A 20,850-nucleotide genomic window follows, 5' to 3' on the forward strand; every position below is an offset into this window, starting at 1 on the left:
AATTTTTTCATAAGAAAATATATTTTTTATGTACTACATTTTTGTGTACCTATTTCCGTAAAATTGTAGTTGGGTTCAAAGGAAAAGTAAAAAAAAATGCTGTTTTTATAAACTTCAAAAATAACTTAGATCTATGATTAGGGGAAAGAGCGATATGGCTACTGCAGAGCCATCACGATCACTGCTGCCTGCAATAACACCAAGAATTGCAACAGCTCCTCTTGGATCAAGCAGATTACAAACAGTTCCTAAACGGTATGAGGAAACCAAACCAGTTGTCATTCAGGGCCATGCTCATCGCATGATTATAGGTAAATATACAAGACCTACGGTATACAAACGTGTGCAATTAAAAATATAATTATTTAAATGTAATCGTAATAACATGTAACTAATTAAATGTAATTGTAATACCAAGTAATTAATTTAATTGTAATGACATGCAATCGATTGAATTTAATTGTCAGGCGTCAAACGGTCATTTTCAGCTACTGTTAGCGTCAAATTGGTTAAAATTTTATGTAATCATCAAAATATCCTTATTGTGATTCGTCAAAGGTGTCAAATAATTATTATACTATCATTTTCAGAAAAAAATTACCGTGATTGGTCAAAATCAGTCTATTTTTTTTATTGTCTAAAAGAAAGTGTACATTTAAATTCATGCACCAAAAATTACCGTTAACGTTATTCGGCTAGAATTTCTACCATTATTCATCTTGAAGGTACCCCCATTATAAAATGTACCTCCCTTTTGTAATGATGTGCAATTAATTAAAATATTAATTGTAATAATATGTAATTAATTTTAAATGTTATTGTAATACCAAGTAATTGATTAAATTTAATTGTAATAAAATGTAATTAATTAAAATGTTAATTGTAATAACATTCATGACATGTAAATAATTAAATTTAATTGTAAAAACATGTAATTAATTCAAAATTTGATTGTAATGATATGTTATTAATTAACAATTTGAAAGCAATTTTATGAATTTAAAGTGTAAAGTGTAATGAGCATATTTTCAAAAAAAATATTAACAAGAGGCTGCCAGACCGATAGAAAACTGGATTTATTAACATTTATTTGTGTCCTGGCATTTCAATATCATAAGAACCATAACTGATGAACGGTGAAAGTGAAAATCGTCAATATCAGATGTGACTTCCATTTTGTCATCAGTAACAACATATTAAGATTTGAAAAGCTTTGGTTGAATGGTTCATGAGTAAATGCGACAACATGACTGGAAACACAATTTTTTAATCTTTCAAGAACCATAACTCCTGAACAGAAAAAGCGAAAATCGCCATTATTGAACATGACCTCAATATTGTCATCATTAACAACATATTTAAATTTGAAAAGCTGTGGTTGAATAGTTCATTAGTAAATACATGGACATGACTGGAAACACTATTTTTCAATCTTTCAAGAACCATAACTCCTGAACGGTAAAAGTCAAAATCGTCATTATTGAACTTGACTTCCATTTTGTCATCAGTAACAACATATTAAAATTTTATAAGCTTTGTTGAACAGTTCATGAGTAAATGCATAGACATGACTGGAAACACCATTTTTCAATCTTTCAAGAACCATAACTCCTGAACAGTAAAAGTCAAAATCGTCATTATTGAACTTGACTTCCATTTTGTCATCAGTAACAACATATTAAAATTTGAAAAGCTTTGGTTGAAGAGTTCATGAGTAAGTGCACGGACAAGACTGGAAACAACATTTTTCAATCTTTCAAGAACCATAACTCCTGAAAGGTTAAAGTCAAAATCGTCATTATTGAACTTGACTTCCATTTTGTCATCAGTAACAACATATTAAAATATTTAAAGCTTTGGGTGAACAATTCATGAGTAAATGAACAGACAACATTTGGCTGCCGCCCGCCTGGCTATCCGGCTGCCCGACTGCCGTACATCCCCAAATCAATAACCGACATTTTTGTCACAAAAATCTGGTTAAAAATTAATAGACCACTTTCAAGTTATTTTAATCATCAAATTTTTTTTGTCAATTTTGTGGGCCTTTGTAATTTCATTTACAAGATAGATGGGATTTCCTGTATCCCAGCTCGAGTAACCATTAAGGGTCTTTGTGATCATCATAAACTAGAAATAATATTTGTTCTGTAAGTACTTAATCACAATTCCCTAATGACAGTAGTGCTGAATATCAGTATATGTATTTATAAGAATTTGATTTACAGAATGATTCGTGTAATTTTGCATTTTATTTTTTAACCACTTGTTAAACATATGAAAAGAAGTGATAAGAACCCTAAACCCTCTAATAATATTCACTAAAACCATATTGTTTTATGGAAACGCAATAAACTGGAAATTTGTCTGTTGCATACATGTACATTTGTTTTGGATAACTTTACAGAAGAAATTTTTAAAAGTTTTTTAAAATTTAACCGGAGTTAAAAATGTAAACCCCTTTTTAATATATATTATTTACATTACAGGTATTGGTCATGAACTGCAGAGACGTTCAATGGAAATGTCTGAGGTGGAAAGGTTGAGAGGTATCCGTGAAGCAGAACAAGCGGTTTGGGCACAGGCTGAACAGATCAAAGCTGAAGCTGTACAGAGAGCTAAAGAAGAATCTAGGTTAGATCAAGAAAAACTGCTGAAAAAGGTCTCAAAAGCACAGGAAAAAGCATTAAAGGTATGATTACCTTCTATATTTCTTGCATAAAGCAATACACATACAATTAAAATGTCATCACTTTTATAGAACTTCAGATAAATTTCATATCAGTGCAATCAAATTTACAAGAAATATTTTGAAAGATGGATATGCAATTGTACATGAATTCAGAACTCCTTCTAGAAAGAAAATGACAATGATATCACTGCTGAATTTGTGCAGGCATCTGATACATTCTGGTGTTTCACATCTGATCTTTTATGGTAATATTTTATACAAAGCTCAACAATGTTGTCTTTTACCTTAAAAGCTAACCAAACCTTTATACAGACTTATTCAGAAGTAATGTAGTAACCATACTGTTTTCAGGTCATTAAAGATGGTAATTTTTTGAAGTTGATATTGCTTCAATCATAGGGTTTTTGTATTGGAAATATACACATTTAATAGTTAACTCCTAACTGGATGGATTGTGCCTAATATTCATATGATGAAAACATAATCTTTCACTCAGTTTAATTAAGGTCTGGAGCTGGCATGTCAGTAACTGCTAGTAGTCCTTTGTAAATTTAAGTATCAATTTGCTTAGTTTCTTTGTTTTCTTTTCCGAGTTTGGACTCAGCCCGTTTTGGGGATAGACGGCTTCAAGCCGTCAATTCCCTAATGGGGTTGGCCAGAGTATCATTCCCTCACGTCAATCATTTTGTTTTGATAGTTTGGAAACCCCCTCAAAATGTCATACTGAAATTGATGACAAGGAGAACAGATTGACTTTAAATACATTTTTTACACATTTCCCTTCTGGATCTCGTGAAATTATCGTATATTGAGCTTTCCCTTACACTATATACGTTTCTTTTACAGTCCAGAAAAATCAGTATTACGAAATATTCTAAATATATCTAACCTAGTGACGTCATTGTTGGAATGCCGACCTACACAGGGATATCCTTTATTCATTATAAAAATCATTCACAGTATTTGTATACTAATTTAAAATCCGTATTTGTTAAATGTAAACCTAATGATGTTTGCTTTAGTGTAGATGATTCACACACCAACATGCAATACTTTAATCTGAGGCTATAATCAGATAATTTGTAGGTCAACTTTCGCGGTAAACAATGTCAATGGGGATACATGAGATAGGGGAGAGAAACGGCAGTTTTCATTGTTTCTGTACAGTTCTGTTTATAGAATCTTCCTCCAATTCAGGAGCACCTCAATTGATGAGTAATTATACACTAAAATCAAAGTAAATGTTTCTGAACACTTAAAATGTGACATTTAGTATATGATAAGTAGTCTTCTATATCAAAAAAATTTTGTGTACCAACATAATTATTGAAATGGTTAAAAAAAAAATTAAAAAAAATAAAATGTTGCTTTTTGTAGTTTATACCTATTGAGATTTGGGAGAGCAACTGCAGTTTTCATTCTTTCTGTAAAGTTATGTTTTTAGAATCTTTCTCCAATTAAGGGGCACCTCAATTGATGAGTAATTACCCACTAAAATGAAAGTTAATGTATCTGAACACTAAAAATGTCACATTAAGTATATATATGATAAGTAGTCATCAATTAAAAAATAATTTTGCGTACCAACATAATTATTGTAGTGGTCATTTTTTTTTTTTTTTTTCATTTTTTTAAATTATTGCTTTTAAAGCTATTTATTCATGAATTTTACAGATATATCAAAATGTGGGATCTGGAAACAAACACAAGCTTATATCAATCATATTTGATTTTATAAGTACATGTATCCCTGTGATGAGAGTTGTAACTGGGAAATTTATCAATGGAAAATTAAAACTGAATAGATTTTTCAGTCCTCACTTTCTTGAGAATACTGTCACAAAAAAATGAGAATGGTCTTAGCCTGCCGTTCAGTTGTACATAATTAAAATTCTAAAATATATTGTAGTAGTTGTTAAGTTCAATTGAATTTTAGATAATTAACTCCCAACTTTAATTAAATGTTTTGATTTAGAAGGTGCAGATCTCATTGGTCCAAATTGTCTCTATGATGAATTCTTGACTAAGGAAATGAAATAACAATAAACAACAATTAGTTTCATTATTGTCAGCCTTTCTATATGTTCTAGCTGTTCTTTTGCTCATTCTTTGTATGTAGACTATCAAAAGATACCCCCCTAAAAATTGAAACAATGGCCGTCTTTTCCCTCAGAGCTCTTCAGCTCTTTGATTATGTAATGAGTCTTACTGTGTGTTTGTTTATTCTACATTGGCTAGAGGTATAGGTGGAGGGTTGAGATCTTACAAAACATGTTGGGCCTAAATTAATATTTTGTTTGTTTCCCCAATCCCGACCCTTCCAAGCCAGGTGTGGGTCGGAAGGTAGGGAAATAATTTTATTTTTTCCAAAAAGTTTGAACAACATTGGACCATCCTGCAAGCCTGAAAATTGGAAATGAATAAAATGATATTTGACTTAAATTTGACAATAAAATTTTATGAGTAGCACTGTTTTTGCAGGGTCGGTCGGGATTGGGGAAACAAACAATATTTTATTTTAGGCCTTGAACCCAGCCACATTTTTGTCCAAAGTCATGAGCCTCTGGCCTTTGGCATGTTTTTTTTTTAAATTTTAGTTCATTTATATGTTTCAGAGTTAAGTGTGTGGCTCATTTTTACTGAATTTATATATACAAATTTTTGTTGAGGGGCCAGCTGAAGCATACGGTTGCAGGATTTTACTGCTCTTTGGTTGGGTTGTTGTCTCTTTGACACATTCCCCCTGTCCATTTAAGTGGCAGCCCTTTCTGGCTAAATTAAATAACACTTGAAAAATGAATAGGTGTCACCAAGTTTCTATTTTTGAAAAATGAATGTACTAGTCATAAAATGCAATAGAAGGTGTATTTCAAGTGGGAACTGTATTTAAAAAAATAAAATAGACTGGAGTTCTATATACTCATGATCTTTGCCAATTGGTCCGGAGGTTTGTTGGGGGAATATTGTAGGATTATAAATAGGTAATATGTAATCCACTATAGCCTTGTAGAGTGTAGTATATTACTGTAACAATCATCTGAAATATTGCAGATTTTGAAGAACATCTAGATAAAACAAAAATACTGACCTTATTCATTTCCTAGGTTACTTAGTGTCCTTTATAGAAACACTGTAAAATATTTATGTTGACTTGTTTTCTGTCTGCTTTAGACCTGCATAAGAATTTTTGTTCAATTTTAATACCCATGTTAAGCTCTTGATGGAAATATTAAATTGAAAGTAAACAAAGAAGAACAAAATTAAATGTTACAATTTTATATCATTACATTAGAATTTAAATACTAGAAATAACTATACCAGCACTATGATTATTTAATCCTCATTTTACTTTTATAGATCTGGTGAAGCTAATATAAATTAAATGACTGATCATGCACACAGTGACATGTTTTAGGACAGTTTATTTGACCATGTTTTAGGACAGTTTATTTGACCATGTTTCAGGACAGTTAATTTGACCATGTTTCAAGACGGTTTATCTGACCATGTTGACCTTGTTTGGACAGACTAATCTGACCACAGACTGATTTTGATAATCTGTACTGGTACAAGTATCATAATTTATTCTGGTTTTCAAAATACTGTTTTCAAAATATCTATATATGAATATGTAGATGAGCATGTATATTTTAGGACAACTATGTCAGATGAAATTATTTTATTATTATTTTAATATATTTTTCAAAAAGTAGTTCTGTAATGGTCATATAAAGCTTGGAAAAGGAGATATCTTTCTTATTGAAAAACATAGTGAAAAGTTTTACCTTCATTTTAAGAAAAAATAAAAAAATTGAATTGTGCAAATTACTTGCACAATGTTGATATATCAAGAGAGATGTCCAAAATAAATGATTACAGATATGTACTTAATCACATTTATATGAAAGGAGACCTAGTTAGCCTTGACCAAATATGTACTTTTGCATTATCAGCTTTTCTATGTATAACATTAAGCTACTGGTAATTTTCCATTGCAGGTTTATCATGAAACAATAGTATCGTACAGATGTACTTATACCAAATATTTTAGATTATTATCTCGGATGACTTCATTATTTTATTTTTATCACTTCTGTTGCTGATTTTTTTAAATTTATATCACCACAAAAAAAAGTGAAGTGCTTTATAATTTTAACCAACACATGATCAAATATTTTATGGAATGAGTTTGTTATAAGTGTATACTACCCATCACTCCTTCTACTTCATGGTGGTCATACATGTACATGTATCTTGCCAATCTCCATAAGAACATTTGATTTTTTATGATTGAGGTTTGAAAGGTTGAGCTCTATGATATATATTTATTTCACAAAAATGAAAATTAAGAATTCTAGAAATCAAATTGCTTCAGTGTGTAAAACTAAAATATTCAAAATTAATAATCCATATTATAGAAAGATCCTTGACCTATACAAAATTAAATTATATTTTAATGAAATAATCTTATCTTACATTAAAATTAATTTTGCACAAATTCCTTATGAAGTGTGAAATAAAGATAAATTACACACCCAAAATATGAATCCTGAGGAACAATGAACGAAAAATTTGTATAGGTAGGTGAAATCTGGATCTGATTCACACGGAGCGTAATTCCTCTGAAAATTCACACGGAGCATAATTCCTCTTAAAATCTGGTGGTTTTAGGTAAACAAAAATTATTGACACAAAATTACTGAACTTTGTAAATTGTGTAAATATCAGTGTATTAAAGTATCCTCAGTGTCCTATTTGAAAATATTTCATCCTATCAAGTTGTTTATTTGAAGGAGGAGGCATTACGAGTTGAGATGGCGATGCAGAAACTTGCAATAGAACAGGTAAAACAGGAAAGACTGGAGGCTGAACAGAGACTCAAGGATGCTTTAACAGAAAAGGAGAAAGAGTTTACAAAACGTTTATCTGAAGCTGTTTCTGGGGCTAGGAAAGAAGAACAGAATGCTGCAGCAAAGAAAGCATCAGACATTGAAAAGTACGTCAAATATTGAAAAATATAATATGAATTTTTAACACAAATTTTTCAAAGTAATAATATGTCTTTCCTAATCTTTCTTTAATCTCAATATTGATTTCACAAAGGTAGATTTCAGAAGATGTATTTGTTATCTTTGGACTAATTATTTTTGTCCTGTTCCTCTATTTATGCATGTTTTATACAAAAGCAGGTCACAGCAAAATTTTCTACATTTTACATCGGAATGGAAAGTTATATTTTTTATAAATTATTAAAGTCATCTGTAGTTTTTATGTGCAACATCTAGTATTGAGATTAGAACGACATGATATTTATTTGACAAGATTCTATTGAAATTTCTATATTGTTTTCTTCTATATATGTTCGAAAGATTGGTCCATATCTTACATTGAAATGGAAGAAAGTTGACAGAATTACTTTATACCATTGTTATTTTGTAACCAATAATTTGCTGTTTGGTGTATATGTATTTTTAAGATTTCACAAAGCAAATAATTAGATAATTTTTTTAATACAAATAAAGTGTACATGTTCTTTGGAATAGACTGACAGAAATTCTTCATACTATGTATGTATAGTGTTGCTAAATATATATTTGAATTTTTTATCATTTGATTTTTGTTTCCACTAACACATTGACTTTTCATTTCTACACTTCATGTTTACATTTCAATGTAACAAACATTGACACAAAAGTTCAATGACTTATGAGGTTGTCCATTCTGAAGTGCAGATAAATTATTTGATAAATTTTATGATAAAATTTACTGTCCTTTACAAATTGATAAGGGGACAGACATACATTTATCGTGTCCAAAACAAGCTTATATTTTTATTCAACCCCTGTTAGTTATACAAGAAAAAATTAACAGGGGTCATATTGTTAATGTGGTCTGATTTGACATCCTTTTGAGAAGATCTTTTAGAATATCAACTTATATCAACTTTAAAGATCAAAACTTTATTCATACCTTTAATTATAAAAAAAATATATGAATAATACAGAGTACATGAAACATTTATTTCTTATTATTCTTGTAAAAATATAATAAATTCCTCCTACCTTAGTGTTGTTCAAATTTAAACATTCTAATGCATGTGTGTCCATGATGACAAAATATATAATCTGTGGAAAGATTATAGTGAATAGATAATGTAATCCTCTTACAACATAACAATGACATCCTTGTCACCAATTAATACTAAGACATGTAAGATATGGCTTCATTTAATGTAGATCAGAGTACAATTAGATGGAAACTCACAGATGGTAGCTTACCATTCTTTCCTAAATTTGAGCTTTCCTGATGTAATTTACAAATAAACTTGTTTTTTTTCCAAAGAACAAAACTTGGCTTGTACATGTCAAGTTTATGTATTGGTGCCTGTCTGCTGCTGTGACCTAGTGAAAAAAATTAGCCCCAGAAACAGATTTTTAAACTCAAACTTTAATACTGTAATCTAGACTTTATTATTAACTGCAAGTTAATAAGTAAACAAGACGTCAAGAGTGGAAAAGAAATAACTTTGAAACATTTATTAAATCTGCTTGAATTATTAAATATAGATTCCACATCTGCAACAAGTGTATTATGATATTTCTCCACTCGAGACAGTTAGATTTTAATATTTAAAGAGTGAGGCTTGCCGAGCTTTTTAAATAATTAAAATTTAACTGTTGAGAGTGGAGAAATATTGTAATACACGAGTTACAGTGGTGGAATCTGTTTCTCTTATGATTTATCCTTCCTTTTAAAGATTTGAGGAAAGCTGTGTACTTTTGATGTGATGTCATCAGACATGGTCGCCTTTTTTCATGACATCACAATAAGAAAATTCAGAAGAAAACAAGAAAACCTAAGGTCACAATTAAATTTCAACCAATCATTTGCCGAGAACAGATTTTTCTCCCACTGGTCAGAAAATGTGAAAATAGCACAAAAATTAGAGAAATAAGATTTGTACTTCACCAACAAAGTTTGTTTACAAGAAGAAAAAAAACTATCTTACCGGTACTTTGGGAAATTTGACAAATTGAATACAGGGAAAGGACTTTTTAATGTTCTAGTGAACAAACAGCTGTTATATGTCATAATAATATCTGCTGTGTAACATATAAAATATTTATAGAGATAACTATTTTATCTTTCAGAAGTCACAAAGACAAACTAGCTGTAGCACTGAAGAAAGCTGAAACAGAGAAAACTAAAGCAGTGACAGATCTTGAAGCTTCTAAAAATAAAGAAATGACAGAAAAAATCAGTAAAACTGAAGAAAATGAGAGGAAGAAGGCTGATAATACATTACAAGCTACAAAACAAAAATATGAGGCAGAAATTACACAATTAAAAGGAGATATACAGAAACAAAAAGCAGAAATTAACAAATATTTGAAGAATATCCAAGCATTAGAACTGGCTAAATTAAATGTGGAAACGAAATTACATGAAGTATATACTGGATATCAGGACTTTATAAACAGAAGCCAACCATTTGAACCAGGCATGTCAGACTATTTGTTACAACCAGTTTATATTGACGAGGTTGGCAAAGTGCCAGAACTTTAGATATACAGTGGGATTGTAAAAAACTTATAATAAGCTACAAAAAAATGTGTACATAGTATCTGTCTGAAGTCATCTTTCAGGGGGTTGTTTGAAGAGAGTGTAAAGGTTTCTTTAGGCCAAGTAAACAAAACTAAGTTTTACTGGTTTTCTGTAAAAAGACCAATTCTCTAAAGTTATTTAAGCTTTTTATAGCTTACTGTTTCTGAATGTACTAAATATGGTGAATTAGAATTTTATATGTGGACCATGAAATCAGTACAAGCTTGTGTACTGTCTAGAGGAGTTGTGTCTGTCACTATCAGTTAAACAGAGCATGGCACAGGCACACAGAACAAGTTAATATTTTCATTTTTACTGGGGAATCTTTTTATTAACAACACATTTGTTTATTGTATTGAATGTTGAAATTCTATTTCTGGATCTTTTTGCATTATGGTTGTCAAATTTTATTTACATGCTAATTTAAATTTTTATATATATGCTTTATAAGTTGTTAATGAGTCAAAACAGTTAGACTAAAAAAATAGTGTATTGTAAATCAGAAGTACAAGATACAGAGTAGAGTACATATGTATGATGGAAATCTGTTATTTTTTTTATCAAGAAAAAAGGTTAGACATCATGTATAAAAATCTTACTGCTGAATGCTTTAAATATTTTTTGTTTTGTATAGTGCCAATATTTATGCCTTGAAAGTGTTTACTTTTGAAAGCCAAATGACTTGTTAATTGTGCCTTAGATGTATTTCTATAAAATGTTGTTGCCAAATTATTATTTTTCTTATCGATACTGCATCCTTAAAACTTTTCTATTTATAAATGTAGTAGCTTTTGTTTTCTTGAAACATAAAAATCTATGTCACAGTGATATTAGTGTCTGTGCTTGTGAATGTACAAATATTCTATTGATTTAGAAGCTTTAATATTTGATTTTGTCAGGGACTCTTCAGGGATAAACATTTCTGTGTTTTCACGTACAGCTTTCTTCTAAGCACTTTCACATGCATACCATCAAATTATGAGTGGTTACATTAACTATTTGTCAAAAGATTATATTTCTATTCATTGATAACATTGTCAATATCAGTAGTTATGCTGGGTAATTTTCACAAAAGTTACTTAGCATTATATAGTAGTTATGATAATTAGTATTTTAAATGGTGTTTATGTGTTCAGCTGATATTCAAAAAAATTTAATATATAATGTTTCAAGAAATTTCATGCTTTCTGAAATTGTTATCTAGAAAACCATGTTACACGCTTAATCTTTTGCTTTTGGAATAAGTAATTATTATCTTATCTTGTGACACAGATGTTATTTCCACTATTTTATAATATATTTTTTATCTTTTTATCTTATTGTCATAAAAGATTGCTCATTCTACAGGCAATCAAACTAATTGTGATTTTGTAATGTTATTTTTTATATTTTTGTATTAACCTGTTAAAGTTTCCAAATTGCTTAGATTTGATTCAGGTGATTTTTGGATAGAAAGTTTGAGCAATTTTGATTAACCTGAAAAAAGTGAGTTTTATAATGAATAGTTCTTGGTGAAATTCTAATTGGAATAAGAAGTTGCAATGAAATGAGTTTATGTCTGTATATAAAGTTTGGGTTTTTAATGGGAACCAGAGCATAAATCAGATATGTATTGAATGTATAAATGTAAATTTTAGAGTAGCAATAGTTCTACCCAATGATTGTTGAGGATGTTATTAGCTTTGTTATAGGGTTATGGTTTCTTATCAGTTGTTCAAGAGCATAATTCATTTGTAGATTTTTTCAAAAGGCTAAAAAACGTAGTACAAAACCTTGGACCAAAATAGATTTGTTATAAATAGAAATAAATTTGTGTGAGTTACACTGTCACATCCTAACAAAAATTAATGTTGATCCATGCATGTGACCGATGTCAACTACAGCCAAAACTATCAGAAGTTTTCCAAAATTTAGTCAAAACTAAGATTTCCAACATGTGAATGTACAATAGGATGTAATGCAATCTAATTAAAATTAAATCTCCGCACTTGCTCCTCGTTGTTTATATGTCGCAAGTGCAGAAATTGAATTTTAACTAGATTGAGTGTAATGTTTCTCAGATGGTTCTACACATGTTTTCATCAAATGTGTATTAACCTAAAGTTCATCAAATGTTAGGGCTGATGTTGACTCTTTGTTAACCTTCTTTGATGAAGGCATTGGCTGCCAAACAACATGGATTTATTTTTGACATTATGATTAAGAATTCTTCTCTATAAAAATTGAGATTGTAGAATAACTAGACTTCAGTAAGAATTTGATTATAGAGTATTTTTTTTATTTAGCAGGAAAATGTCTGCATCAGAATATTTGTACCAAATTGTTTTATGTAATCTATAGTTCTAAATCTTATATATTTTGTTTTTGTCTTGCCTTTTGTTTTATTCAGCTGCTGCTCTGTATTGTTGAAGATTATATTTGAGATTCTGTGATAAAAAGATATACTTGTTTTGAATTATTTTTTTTATTTCACTTTAAAAGAGAGACGAAAGATACCAAAGGGACAGTCAAACTCATAAATCTAAAACAAACTGACAACGCCATGGCTAAAAATGAAAAAGACAAACAAACAACAACACACACGACACAACATAGAAAACTAAAGAATAAACAACACGAACCCCACCAAAAAACTAGGGGTGATCTCAGGTGCTCCGGAAGGGTAAGCAGATCCTGCTCCACATGTGGCACCCGTCGTGTTGCTTATGTGATAACAAATCTGGTAAATAGTCTAATTCGGTAGGTCTTTAAGTTTTTTGTATACCAATATTTTATATTTCCCCTGACTTTTTTCTTATTCTCCTCCTGGAGTTATCTTCTCCTGACCTGTTGGTTATTTAATAGGTATTTTATATTTCCCCTGACTTTTTTCTTATTCTCCCCCTGGAGTTATCTTCTTCCTGACCTGTTGGTTATTTAATAGGTATTTTATATTTCCCCTGACTTTTTTCTTATTCTCCCCCTGGAGTTATCTTCTCCTGACCTGTTGGTTATTTAATAGGTATTTTATATTTCCCCTGACTTTTTTCTTATTCTCCCCCTGGAGTTATCTTCTCCTGACCTGTTGGTTATTTAATAGGTATTTTATATTTCCCCTGACTTTTTTCTTATTCTCCCCCAGGAGTTATCTTCTCCTGACCTGTTGGTTATTTAATAGGTATTTTATATTTCCCCTGACTTTTTTCTTATTCTCCTCCTGGAGTTATCTTCTCCTGACCTGTTGGTTATTTAATAGGTATTTTATATTTCCCCTGACTTTTTTCTTATTCTCCCCCTGGAGTTATCTTCTCCTGACCTGTTGGTTATTTAATAGGTATTTTATATTTCCCCTGACTTTTTTCTTATTCTCCCCCTGGAGTTATCTTCTCCTGACCTGTTGGTTATTTAATAGGTATTTTATATTTCCCCCGACTTTTTTCTTATTCTCCCCCTGGAGTTATCTTCTCCTGACCTGTTGGTTATTTAATAGGTATTTTATATTTCCCCTGACTTTTGTCTTATTCTCCCCCTGGAGTTATCTTCTCCTGACCTGTTGGTTATTTAATAGGTATTTTATATTTTCCCTGACTTTTTTCTTATTCTCCCCCTGGAGTTATCTTCTCCTGACCTGTTGGTTATTTAATAGGTATTTTATATTTCCCCTGACTTTTTTCTTATTCTCCTCCTGGAGTTATCTTCCTCCTGACCTGTTGGTTATTTAATAGGTATTTTATATTTCCCCTGACTTGTTTCTTATTCTCCTCCTGGAGTTATCTTCTCCTGACCTGTTGGTTATTCTCCTCCTGGAGTTATCTTCTTCCTGACCTGTTGGTTATTTAATCAACGTTTGTTGAGTATGATCTCAGTTTTTCATTGGTCAAATTGATAATGACATCCAATTTTCTTGTTTTCCTCTGGATTTTCTGTTGTGACTTTCAGCAAAAAGTGACCATGTCTGATGATGTCTCATAGAAAGAACACATCTTTCACCGATCATTACAGATTAAAATTGTCTGTAAATCTTCTAAAAATCATATGAGAAACAACAGATTCCACTACTGAATCTCTGTAACTTTTATTGCTGTTCTTCTTTCTGATGTTCACTGGAAAACTTATATTATATCATGGATTAGAGAGTTTAAAGAATATTTTACTTCTCAGAAGGTAATTGAGTATGGCAATTCTAAGATATATCTTTGGCACTATTCATGAGACATCAGCAAAAGATAAAACTTAACTATCACCTGCAAATTATGGTATAGCATTACAAATGTTGTCTAATTACTTTTGTCACTTTATAGAATTGGTTTAACAACATGAGTATCTAATGAAATAGTGTCCTTCAATTTCTGTCAACTTATGCATTTTGTATACTTAGCACTGTGACCATCTATGCAAACCATGCCATACAATTTTGGTCACCTTATAAATTTGGTATTGCAGTCTTGACATCTATGCAAATGGTGTCCAACAACTTCTGTCAATTATAAATTTGGTATTGCAGTCTTAGCATCTCTTCAAATAATGTTATACAACCTCTGAAAATTATAAATTTGGTATAGTAGTCCAAGCATCTAAATGGTGTCATGCAACTTCTGTCACCTGATACATTTCGCATAGCAGTCCAAGCATCTATGCAAAAGGTATTGTGCAACTTCTGTCACCTTATAGAATTTTGTATAGCAGTCCAAGCATCTATGCAAAAGGTATCGTGCAACTTCTGTCACCTGATAAATTTGGTATAGCAGTCTTGGCATATATGCAAATGGTGTCATACATCTTCTGTCACCTCAAGATTTTATATAGCAATATGAGCATCTATGCAAATGATGTCATACAACTTTTATCACCTTATCAATCTAATATAGCAATACGATCACCTATGCAAATGGTGTCATACAACTTCTGTCACCTTATTAATCTAATATAGCAATACAAGCATCTATGCAAATGATGTCGTACAACTTTTGTCACCTTATTAATCTAATATAGCAATACACGAGCATCTATGCAAATGATGTCATACAACTTTTGTCACCTTATTGATCTAATATAGCAATACACGAGCATCTATGCAAATGATGTCGTACAACTTTTGTCACCTTATCAATCTAATATAGTAATTCACAAGAATCTATGCAAATGGTGTCATACAACTTCTGTCACCTTATTGACCTAATATAGCAATACGAGCATCTATGCAAATGATGTCGTACAACTTTTGTCACCTTATCAATCTAATATAGCAATACACGAGAATCTATGCAAGTGATGTCATACAACTTCTGTCACCTTATTGACCTAATATAGCAATACAAGCATCTATGCAAATGATGTCATACAACTTCTGTCTCCTAATCAATCTAATATAGCAATACACGAGCATCTATGCAAATGATGTCATACAACTTTTGTCACCTTATCAATCTAATATAGCAATACGAGCATCTATGCAAATGATGTCATACAACTTCTGTCACCTTATAAATTTAATATAGCAATACACGAGCATCTATGCAAATGGTGTCATACAACTTTTGTCACCTTATTAATCTAATATAGCAATACACAAGCATCTATGCAAATGATGTCATACAACTTTTGTCACCTTATTAATCTAATATAGCAATACACGAGCATCTATGCAAATGATGTCGTACAACTTTTGTCACCTTATCAATCTAATATAGCAATACGAGCATCTATGCAAATGATGTCATACAACTTTTGTCACCTTATCAATCTTATATAGCAATACAAGCATCTATGCAAATGATGTCATACAACTTTTGTCACCTTATCAATCTAATATGGCTATATGAGCATCTATGCAAATGATGTTGTACAACTTCTATTACACTATAAAATTAATATAGCAATACGAGCATCTATGCAACTTCTGTCACCTTATAAATTCAATAGAGCAATAAGAGCATCTATGCAAATGTAGTCATACAACTTTGGTCACTTTATTAATCTAATATAGCAATACACAAGCATCTATGCAAATGATGTCATACAACTTTTGTCACCTTATTAATCTAATATAGCAATACACGAGCATCTATGCAAATGATGTCGTACAACTTTTGTCACCTTATCAATCTAATATGGCTATATGAGCATCTATGCAAATGATGTTGTACAACTTCTATTACACTATAAAATTAATATAGCAATACGAGTATCTATGCAACTTCTGTCACCTTATAAATTCAATAGAGCAATAAGAGCATCTATGCAAATGTAGTCCTACAACTTTGGTCACTTTATTAATCTAATATAGCAATACACGAGCATCTATGCAAATGATGTCATACAACTTTTGTCACCTTATTAATCTAATATAGCAATACACGAGCATCTATGCAAATGATGTCATGCAACTTTTGTTCACCTTATCAATCTAATATATCAATATGAGCATCTATGCAAATGATGTCATACAATGCAAATGATGTCATACAACTTCTGTCACCTTATCAATCTAATATAGCAATATGAGCATCTATGCAAATGATGTCATACAACTTTTGTCACCTTATCAATCTAATATAGCAATACGAGCATCTATGCAAATGATGTCATACAACTTCTATCACTGTCATACAACTTCTATCACCTTATCAATCTAATATAGCAATATGAGCATTTATGCAAATGATGTCAAACAACTTCTGTCACCTTATAAATTCAATAGAGCAATACGAGCATCTATGCAAATGGTGTCATACAACTTCTGTCACCTTATCAATCTAATATAGCAATATGATCATCTATGCAAATGATGTCATACAACTTCTATCACACTATAAAATTAATATAGCAATACAAGCATCTATGCAAATGATGTCATACAACTTCTGTCACCTTATAAATTCAATAGAGCAATACGAGCATCTATGCAAATGGTGTCATACAACTTCTGTCACATTATCAATCTAATATAGCAATATGATCATCTATGCAAATGATGTCATACAACTTCTATCACACTATAAAATTAATATAGCAATACAAGCATCTATGCAAATGATGTCATACAACTTCTGTCACCTTATAAATTCAATATAGCAATAAGAGCATCTATGCAAATGGTGTCATACAACTTCTGTCACCTTATGAATTTAATATAGCAATACACGAGCATCTATGCAAATGATGTCATCCAACTTTGCCACCTTGTTAGTCTAATATAGCAGTACTAGCATCTATGCAAATGATATACAACTTCTGTCACCTTATAAATTCAATATAGCAATACGAGCATCTATGCAAATGATGTCATACAACTTCTATCACACTGTATTTTTTGTAGCAATATGAGCTTCTATGCAAATGATGTCACACATCTTCTGCACCTTATCAATCTAATATAGCAATACAAGCATCTATGCAAATGATGTCATACAACTTCTATCACACTATAATTTTTTTAAGCATTTGCATAGATGCTCATATTGCTACAAAAAAATTATATTGTGATAGAGTTGTATAACATCATTTGCCTAGATGTTCATATTGCTACAAGAATTTAAAAATAGTAAAAGTAAAAGTATAATTATAAATAAGTAAAACAAACATGCAAAAATAACCGTCTCGTCGTGCAGTACCTGTTGTGAGTTCTGGAGCTATCATATTGGACCAATAAATTTTGTTAAACATTTCATTCTTTGTATCGATCGTTATCATGCTGTGGTATATTGTCTAGCATTGGTGGTAATTAGCTACATCGAAAAATCGATTTCCGATAACAATCGAACAGTCACTTCCGGGTAGCTCGTCAATTTCCGGCATAATAATAAAGATGTCTATTGACATTATGCATCTGGAAAGACGTCAGTATTTCTTAATTTGTGTGTGTACGTTTATTTTAATTCTTATAATACCGGACTCATCTTGTACAACACATTGTGATGAAATAAATTGCAGAGAAGGAGAATGTATTAATGATTCCTGTATTTGTGATAAAGGTTGGAAAGGCCCAGCTTGTCAGCACTGCACAGGAAGAGTAAGGTGAGAAAACTAAAATAAAATTAATGAGGTATCAGGCAGGTGTGACCTGTGGAATAGAATGGAGTCAGTTTGAGCAGATTTTCAAAACAGCAGTACTTTTTTCAGAATTAAAAACTTAATTCAGGGTTCTCGCTAAGGCGAGTCCATGAGTCCTGGACTCATCAAAATCTGTCTGGACTCACCATTTTCAAAACTGGTGAGTCCACAGATGCATTAAGATTGAAATATTTTGTATAAACTGAACACAAATAAACATAAATATCATCATTTTATAGCAAAAGTTTAAAAGCAATCTTAATTTAATGTCATTTCATTGATCTGTTAGGCCCTGGAGACTAAAATATTACATTATATTGTAATAAAATATCTTCTACTTGCTATTGGACTCACCATGGCAAAAAATGACGAGTCCCTGGACTCGCCTTCAGAAATCCTTAGCGAGAACCCTGACTTATAATACTTATAAGCAGGTGTGTATAAAATATATGAATTTGAAAGGAGAATAATCTTCAATAATTGAAGGATCGCTAGAAACTTAAAGAAGAAGGAAAGGACCTTACTTGGCTTAGCCTTAGGACGTAAATTAGGGTAAAAATGTGGCTACCTGTAAATTGGACTGCCATTCCATCTCAAGCTTCACGCAGGTCAGAAGTAACATGTTTTAGTCTACGTCACCTTGGCATTGATTGGACGAGCCTTTCAAATTCAACATTTCGCTATTAAATCTACCAATTATATTGACAAGAACTTCAGTTAACTTGACCTCAAGCTTTAATACTGCTGTTTTGAACGTATAGATATTAAACATGTTAAAGGCAAGTAATGGCTATAAATTCAGAGGTGTTTACTTGTACAGATTGTCCGTAGATTACACAGATTATTTTATAAAAACGGATTCATCATGAAAAAGTATGAATTTTCTAACAATCCGGAAAAAAATCATAGTTGCTTCTGTTTATGGTGATTGGTGTCTAAAAGGCGATTTTTTTTTACTAGGAATATCTGCTCTTTAAAGCGCAAAATGATAGCGATTAAGTATAATTCATGGACAGCATGAATCAGGATGCCAGCATTTGGAAATATGAAAATTCCCCACAGTAGCGCACATTGTGAAAAGTCTTTTCTTGCTTTAGAAAAAACCAAACTGAACAAAGATCCTGCGAACTATGAACTGTGAATTGAATACGATCTACATAGTACCTTGTTGAACTCTTAAACTTTTGGCAACTTTGAAAATAACTTGATAATATTTATAGTCATTCAATGGCAATTAAATTTATAGTCATAACTTAGTATTGAAATCTTGTCCCTATTGAGTTTATTATTTTGAGGTTTTGAATTTTTAACATGTTTAATGTGTTGTACAAGATTAAATAAATAATAAAATTTTAAATGTACAAATCATATTTCTTTATAAGTACACAGTGAATACCAGATTTGCATGTATTGATGACTTATTCCTAACTTTAGCTCAACTTTTTGTCAAATCATGCAAATTTTAGGTTATAATCTTTGTTGCAAAGATATCTGAATAAGACTGCAGAGACTGTCAGAATGCAGGAAAATGCATCTAATTTTTCAAAATTTTCTTGGGGGGGGGGGGGGGGCATGGCCCATAACCCCCCTAAATGGTTTGTACTCATCAAGAGTATTGCCTAGGTTGCTTCAATCTACTTTTTAACCGGATTTTTGTGACAAAAATGTCGGTTATTGATTTGGGGATGTACGGCGGGCGGGCGGACGGGCGGGCGGCAATCAAATGTTGTCCGTGCATTAACTCATGAACCGTTCAACCAAAGCTTTTTAAATTTTAATATGTTGTTACTGACAACTAAATGAAGGTCAAGTTCAATAATGGTGATTTTGACTTTTACCGTTCAGGAGTTATGGTTCTTGAAAGATTGAAAAATGGAGTTTCCAGTCGTGTCCGTGCATTTACGCATGAACTGTTCTACCTAAGCTTCCCAAATTTTAATATGTTGTTACTGATGACAAAATGGAGGTCAAGTTTAATAATGGCGATTTTGACTTTTACCGTTCAGGAGTTATGGTTCTTGAAAGATTGAAAAATGGAGTTTCCAGTCATGTCCGTGCATTTACGCATGAACTGTTCTACCTAGGATACCCAAATTTTAATATGTTGTTACTGATGACAAGATGGAGGTCAAGTTCAATAATGACGATTTTGACTTTTACCGTTCAGGAGTTATGGTTCTTGAAAGATTGAAAAATGGTGTTTCCAGTCGTGTCCGTGCATTTACGCATGAACTGTTTTACCAAAGCTTCCCAAATTTTAATATGTTGTTACTGATGACAAAATAGAGGTCAAGTTCAATAATGACGATTTTGACTTTTACCGTTCAGGAGTTATGGTTCTTGAAAGTTTGAAAAATGGTGTTTCCAGTCGTGTCCGTGCATTTTCTCATGAACCATTCAACCAAAGCTTTTGAAATTTTAATATGTCGTTACTGATGGCAAATTAGAGGTCAAGTTCAATAATGACGATTTTCACTTTCACCATTCATCAGTAATGGTTCTTGTGATATTGCCACGACACA

The 20,850-nt window shown here is 31.3% G+C and overlaps 3 protein-coding genes across 4 annotated transcripts in view; 2 read left to right on the top strand and 1 right to left on the bottom strand.

The window, feature by feature from the left end:
• The window catches only part of LOC143071098 (uncharacterized), a 42,670-nt gene extending 33,827 nt beyond the window's left edge, over positions 1 to 8,843 (bottom strand). The window contains exons 1-2 of one of the 2 annotated variants that reach the window (XM_076245191.1): positions 8,755 to 8,843; positions 5,781 to 5,865 (exon numbers count right to left, since the gene is read on the bottom strand). In XM_076245191.1, the coding sequence (XP_076101306.1) occupies positions 5,781 to 5,789 (9 nt within the window). In that variant the 5' untranslated portion in view covers positions 5,790 to 5,865; positions 8,755 to 8,843. The remainder of the gene's footprint in view (positions 1 to 5,780; positions 5,866 to 8,754) is intronic. The other variant, XM_076245190.1, reaches the window with a different exon arrangement.
• On the top strand, positions 50 to 10,631 carry LOC143071099 (uncharacterized protein C6orf163 homolog). The gene is made up of 4 exons (XM_076245193.1): positions 50 to 311; positions 2,490 to 2,692; positions 7,486 to 7,688; positions 9,844 to 10,631. Exons 1-4 carry the CDS (start codon positions 134 to 136, stop codon positions 10,256 to 10,258), a joined length of 999 nt encoding a protein of 332 aa, XP_076101308.1. The 5' UTR covers positions 50 to 133; the 3' UTR covers positions 10,259 to 10,631.
• Positions 10,632 to 18,050: 7,419 nt separating this feature from the next.
• The window catches only part of LOC143071101 (attractin-like protein 1), a 57,647-nt gene continuing 54,847 nt past the window's right edge, over positions 18,051 to 20,850 (top strand). The window contains exon 1 of the mRNA XM_076245194.1: positions 18,051 to 18,292. Within this exon, the coding sequence (XP_076101309.1) occupies positions 18,084 to 18,292 (209 nt within the window). The 5' untranslated portion in view covers positions 18,051 to 18,083. The remainder of the gene's footprint in view (positions 18,293 to 20,850) is intronic.

The sequence above is a fragment of the Mytilus galloprovincialis genome, chromosome 4 (assembly GCF_965363235.1).
Source record: "Mytilus galloprovincialis chromosome 4, xbMytGall1.hap1.1, whole genome shotgun sequence".
Taxonomy (NCBI): domain Eukaryota; kingdom Metazoa; phylum Mollusca; class Bivalvia; order Mytilida; family Mytilidae; genus Mytilus; species Mytilus galloprovincialis.

What these genes read in the sequence shown, in the direction of transcription:
- LOC143071099 (XM_076245193.1), top strand. Translation starts at nt 134, where the DNA reads ATGATTAGGGGAAAGAGCGATATGGCTACTGCAGAGCCATCACGATCA. An exon ending in TGCTCATCGCATGATTATAG is followed by an intron (nt 312 to 2,489) that starts GTAAATATACAA and finishes TTTACATTACAG; the next exon opens with GTATTGGTCATGAACTGCAG. An exon ending in CACAGGAAAAAGCATTAAAG is followed by an intron (nt 2,693 to 7,485) that starts GTATGATTACCT and finishes GTTTATTTGAAG; the next exon opens with GAGGAGGCATTACGAGTTGA.